At 40.9% G+C, this 6,000-nt stretch overlaps 1 protein-coding gene across 2 annotated transcripts in view; it reads left to right on the forward strand.

Annotated features, from left to right (window-relative positions):
- The window catches only part of LOC146867068 (cGMP-dependent protein kinase 2-like), a 1,824,148-nt gene extending 1,820,648 nt beyond the window's left edge, over positions 1–3,500 (forward strand). For both annotated transcript variants that reach the window (XM_085603485.1, XM_085603486.1), the window contains one exon: positions 750–3,500. In XM_085603485.1, the coding sequence (XP_085459611.1) occupies positions 750–845 (96 nt within the window). In that variant the 3' untranslated portion in view covers positions 846–3,500. The remainder of the gene's footprint in view (positions 1–749) is intronic.
- The last annotated feature ends 2,500 nt before the right edge of the window (positions 3,501–6,000 follow it).

Here is a 6,000-nt window from a genome sequence, read left to right on the forward strand (position 1 = left end):
CAAAGTAAACAAGTAAAGGCAAACTGTCTGGGGAAATACCACACCAAGGATGTCAGGTCTAACAGTCAAGGAGGGCGCCATCATATGTTCTTTATCACAGTCCCATGGTGCAAGGAATTTCAGTTGAAGGAAAGCAATGGTTCTATTTTTAGTACATTCCTAAAATGTTGGACTCTGCCCTCTGCCCCCAGGATTGTATTCAGTGCACTCCAGAGTTTGGAACTCTGAGCCCCTAGTGCTCTAACTCCATGTTTGATCAAATTATATTTTTTTTTGCAAAGGTATTAAAGTGCTAACCCACAACCTTTAGCCTTTGTATCTACACTGATACAGAAGGAAGGGTTTCTTTACCTAACACCTTTTCCTGCTGGAAACAGCTATAGATCCACACCTTACTGTGGCATTGAACACCCTACTGGAAAGCTGTGCAACATGTTGTGTTGCAGAGGGCTATGCCAACTAAAGGAAACATGCTTTAACCGAACGTTTGAGTGATCTGACAGAAATACACCAATTATTTACAGGGAGTATAACAATATTTACCTACAACGTTTGACAGACAGAACAACTTTCAACATGTGCATATATTCTCTTCAGGGCAATACCTTTATATTTCAGACGGCATTCACTAACTTTTCTGTAGAATAATGAGAAGGATGTCAGTTTTCTTAGCATGTGCCATTTTAGTTACATGTTTGATTGATACATTAATAAAGGACTAAATACGATTTCTATCATTTCTCTTTCAGCTCAGAGGCATAACTGACCACAGTCATTTTGACAATTTCCTTCCTGAAATTGATGACCCACCAGACGAGCTCTCAGGATGGGATAAAAACTTCTAAAGAAAGTCTCCTGGTTGTCTAACGACAAAAACGTTACCAAAGGACTGTTTAGGAGTCCCACTCTAAAGAGGAACTAGATCTGATCTAAAAAGGTTTTGCTAGAGAACAGTTGTATAACAAAGCTGATATTTATGTTGCATTAGTGGAAAGCATCTCAGAACTCCTTACTGATGAGTAGTGATGTCTGTGGGGAACAAAGCGTGTTCAGTTGTAATCTAGCATCCTTGTTATATAGTTGCAAAGGTCAGAGAGCGCCAAACGTAGCGATTTAAATTGAAAAAAAAGGTTGACTGCACCTTAAACTCTCATCCGCGGGAGAATCTGAATTCGTTGTCGAGTATGATGATTTGGGTACAGCAGCAAACATTTTAAAATGGGAATCTCGAACGCGGAACAATGAGTAAAAGAGAATACTTCCTTTTTTAAGTAAAGATAAGTAGTTTTTGACATAAAAATATATCACTGTGGCTATTAAACCGGCAAGTAAACGAGTGTGAAACCAAGTTATAGAAGTGAACACATTTTGAGTGTTGTGAAAACGGCTTTTATAGACAACCATCAGTATCTGTGGAATTTATGCCATTCTTGAAAATGTATGTAACTGTGCGATCATAAGTACATGATAGCTTTAACATCGCTATAATCTTACGTGGTTGCTTTCCTCGAAAAATGCTAATTAGCTTTCAAGTGGGTATGTCTCACCAAACACCTCTACTCTGCACGGTATTTCCTGGAACAAACTATGTTGTATTTTAGCTATACTCAATGGAAATTCAGCGGTGTATCACTCATTTCCATGCACTTATTGTGGAATCAGGAACGCCACTGTTGCCGGTCCCTAAGAAGCACACTACCTCACTCAAGGTACGGGTAACTGTGCATTAGGGGAACTGGCGTGCACCCTAAGACATCAGCTGGTTTCCACATTTACATTTCCTCGACATGTTATATAATTTTTCTTTCATCTTTCTTACAGCCATCCGTCTAAGTTTCATCTTACCTATAAATGGCCTGTAGAAGTAGGTTTCTTACTGAAGTTACCTCAATTACGTTTGCGAGGGATTCCAAGCATGTATAAGCTTTTACGGATGAGGGGATCTACCCACTCATTAATCCCACTCAAGGGAGAATGACCACGTTCCTTCACGTTCCACGCCATAGTGAGCCTTTGAAATTTGTAAATGCCCACAGACGATTATGTTTGTGGGCATCCACAACCCACTACCATTCCCCTTTCCAACATCGAAAGGATTGCACTTTTATTTCAGCCACGTTCTGGCATAAATACCCTTTCCATGGTGAGAAGGGAAATGGGACATCCCCAAATTTGAGGAATCTGCTGTAGAAGGGGTTTTTCCAAGGGGAAAATATGTTTCTTGTGAAGGAAAGAGAAACGAAAAAAATGTGAATTTGCACAGGATAATCCATGTCCCCAGGGTGGGTTCACCACAGAGAAAGCTGTACAGATGAAATGCGTTCCCAACAAGGTTTTACGAAGGAATCCACTTGGACACCTCAGTCAGGAACAGTTTTCCTTGCAGATTCCTTGAGGGTGATTGTGAATTAACAAAGTAGAAAATCTACACTTGGGCATAAATGTAAATATGGCAGTGTATATTTCCTATTTTTCTGTGAACAGGCCCCCAATTGTTTGCAGCCTTCAGATTTCCAATGAAATTAGAGTGCAATATAGGGGTTGAAAACCTACAAATTTATATCGAGCACTGAAGACCCACATGTAAGGCTTAACCTTCAGTTGAACAATAGCAGGTCTCGTATCTCACCTGCTTTTCCCTCAGCACTTACAGTGTGCTTTGATTTTTCTACTTTGAAGTCTGAAGCACGCTGAAGTAGTCTATGGGTGGCATTTGAAGCGTTAGAAATTGATGTAATAAAATCTAATGTAACAAACACCATAAAATATGCCAAACTGCAAATACCATATTAGGAGCTTAGAGAACAGAGGCGGATTAGCCTCTCCTTTTCAGGATATTGATTGACAGTTGTATGACTTCCCTGAAGCTCATGGTACATTTTGGAGACACTGTCTGATCATTTAATTGAATACTCTACTTATAAAATGGAGGCCTACTTTCCTATGTTTGATGAATTCATGAAGTACCTTTTCTCTGATGTTTTTCATTGTCTGGGTAATTTGCCTTAATGAATAAGCCTTAATTTTTGGTAAAGAAGACCTGTTTATGAGAATTGACTATAATAGAGATCTATAAAAGTGTGTCCTCTTCATAAACCATAAAATGTGGCTAAGGGAATTCATTTGTTTACAGTGCTATATATATAATGCACATCACACCTTACTAGAAGGGTCTGAAAATAAATGATAAAATCTTAAGGACATCATTAGAATCTGTCTTATTATGAAGTCCCCCTAATAGCGGGTTTTAATTCTGCATGCCTGGCGTTAATGATATTACCGGTTGTTTTAACTTGCAAGGTGCAAAATTAACAGGGGTTCTGGGTTGAAACTTGAGAATCAGTTGTGGAATTACCAGGGGAAGCAGTAATTCTGGGTCCTAGTCCCCAAGTAATTACCCTTTCTCGCCTTCTGTTTGGCCAGGATATTTCAAAGGTAGCTAAAATCTTTGGGAAATACGTGAGAGTTTTGTGGTAACTCCTAAGACGTTATAATTCCTGTTAGGAATCAAGGGCCTCTCGTATTGAAAGGCTATCGCTTTTAAGGACTTTTCTGTTAATTATAAGCTCTGCTGATTGAAGGGTACAGTCCTGTTCTGCCCTTCTTGAGAGAGCATGACTCTGTACAAAAATGAGTACAGACAAAACCTACGAAAAGGCCTCAGTACCTGATCTACTAGGGTTGGTATGATCAATAAACATGCAGGAACCGTGCAGGCTAGTGCATCCTACATTCTAACTGGGGGAGGGATTGGGCAAACAGCACTGTCAGACGGGCCCTTCTGAATGTAGTGTTGACCTTTGTGAATAAGGGACTTCCTTATTCTTTGAATTAAGCTTGCATTTGTTCAATACATGTTTTATATGTGCACATTTGTTCTCACCTTTGATGAACCATATTGTTTTGTCTGTAGTTTCTATAACCTTTCCAAGACCTGTTCAGTTTGATGTCTTAGTAGACTGTGTGGGCTCTAATTCTAGAAAATATGGGTAATTTATAAAAAAAAAATGAAGCAATGATTTGCATAGAATCTTTACAGCTTTAATGTATAGTTGTTATATGGCAGCATATGAAAACGTGTAGGGTTTGATGAGTGCTGTTGTAGTGGTCTGCAGAATCTTCTGTAAGAGTCCTAGTGCTGATTTGCAACCACCAGTTGGGTAACGTGTAGCATTCTTCATTTAGCCAGGACAATAGTACTGTTTAGACAGCAGTGTAGAAAACTCCAGGGTTGTGTAACTTCGATGTTTGGTGTTTCTGAGGAGAAGAAATACAAGTTACTTACCTTCAATAGCGCTTTATCTGTTAGTGAATTTATCTAGCCCCAGGTTCCTTAACTTAGAATATTCATAACATCAAACTGGATCTGCAAATGTTTTGAGCAATCCCCCTTGTGTGCCGGTAGGTGGCATCGTCGGGCCCTGCATGGAATCTCCTGCACCAGAGGTGACGTGCATGGTGCTATATAGTTCCCACCCCAGAACACTGACCTCAGTTCTTGACTATTTTTCAGCACCCGAAGCACAGAGTCAAGCTGAGGAAGAATGACCAGTATGCCAAAGTGAGGTCCAAATATCTCGCATAATTTTGAGAAATCAGTCCACCGAATGAGGATGACGGGAGAGTCGGTAAGGAAATGTAGCTAGATAGAGTTTCTACCAGACAAAACGCTACAGAAGGTAAGTAACTTGTTCATCCGATAGAGACTTCTAGCTGCAGATTCCTTACCTTAGAATAGATACCAGTGCAATATCTTCCCCCGCAGGTGAGTCTGCTGATTGTTTCAGACTAAGAAGTCCTGGAGGTCCGAATGGGTAAAATGCCCATCTTGCCAGACCTGACTGTTGAGGCAGTAGTGTTGTGCAGTGATGCCCACGTAGCTGCCTGACAGATCTCCTCTTGAGAATGCAGTAGTTGCAGCTGAAGGTCTGGTTTGTCTGGGAGAGTGAGCTCTTAAGCCCTCAGGGGTCAGTTTTTTGGCCATTGCCTAGCAGATCTAATACATAGGATAATCCATCAAGGGATGGTTCTCTTTGGAATTGCCTTTCCCTTCTTTGCCTTTGCAACTCCAACAAAGAGTCAATCATCCACCTGGAAGTCATTGGTACAATCAATATACAATGGGAATGCTCTTTTTGGATCCAGGTGGTGGAGTCTCTTCTCTTCTTTAGAAGGATGAGGAGGGGGCCAAAAGTAGGCAGGGTGATGGTTTGCCTGACATGAAAAGGTTTTACCACTTTGGTGAAAAGGATGCCAGATTACTATGAACCAGTTTGTAAGGGAAAAATTAAGTGTATGGAGGGTTAACAGTGAGTGTTTGAAGCTCGCTAACCCTCCTGGAAGATGTTATCACCACAAGGAGGACAGTTTTTAGAGTTAAGAGCAGCAGAGAGCAGTTATGCATCAGCTCAAAAGGCAAACGCACAAGGAAGCTAATAACTATATTAAAGTCCCATTGGGGCATAACGAAGGGCATAGGAGGAAAGAGATGCTGTAAAACGTTAAGGAATCTAGTCACAACAGGTTACTTGAACAGGGAAGGCTGGTCCAGCAACTGTAGAAAGGCAGAAATGGTGGACAGGTATCCTTTGACAGCGCCCAAAGCACAGCCATGCTGGGCCAGGGAGAGAACAAATAACAGAACTTTAGATAAGGATGCAGACAGAGGATCAGCCGATTTAGACTTACACCAAGCCACAAACCTTTCTCATCAGCAGCCGTAAATAGTTTAAGTGGAGTGTTAGAAATGGGGGTCTCTAGTTGGCAAGGACTTGCACCTTTGTTCAAATAGGGACCCTTCTTCCTAGTCAGGATAAGGGAGTTACACTCCTAAAATTGCCCCTGCTCACCCCCTTGGTAGCTTGGCACGAGCAGTCAGGCTTATCTTAGAGGCAGTGTGTAAAACATTTGCACATAACCAACAGTAATACAGTGTAAGCACTACAAAAGGACACCACACAAGTTTAGAAACATATCCAATATTTTTATATACTTAAGACA

The sequence above is a fragment of the Triturus cristatus genome, chromosome 1_2 (genome assembly GCF_964204655.1).
Source record: "Triturus cristatus chromosome 1_2, aTriCri1.1, whole genome shotgun sequence".
NCBI classification, from domain to species: domain Eukaryota; kingdom Metazoa; phylum Chordata; class Amphibia; order Caudata; family Salamandridae; genus Triturus; species Triturus cristatus.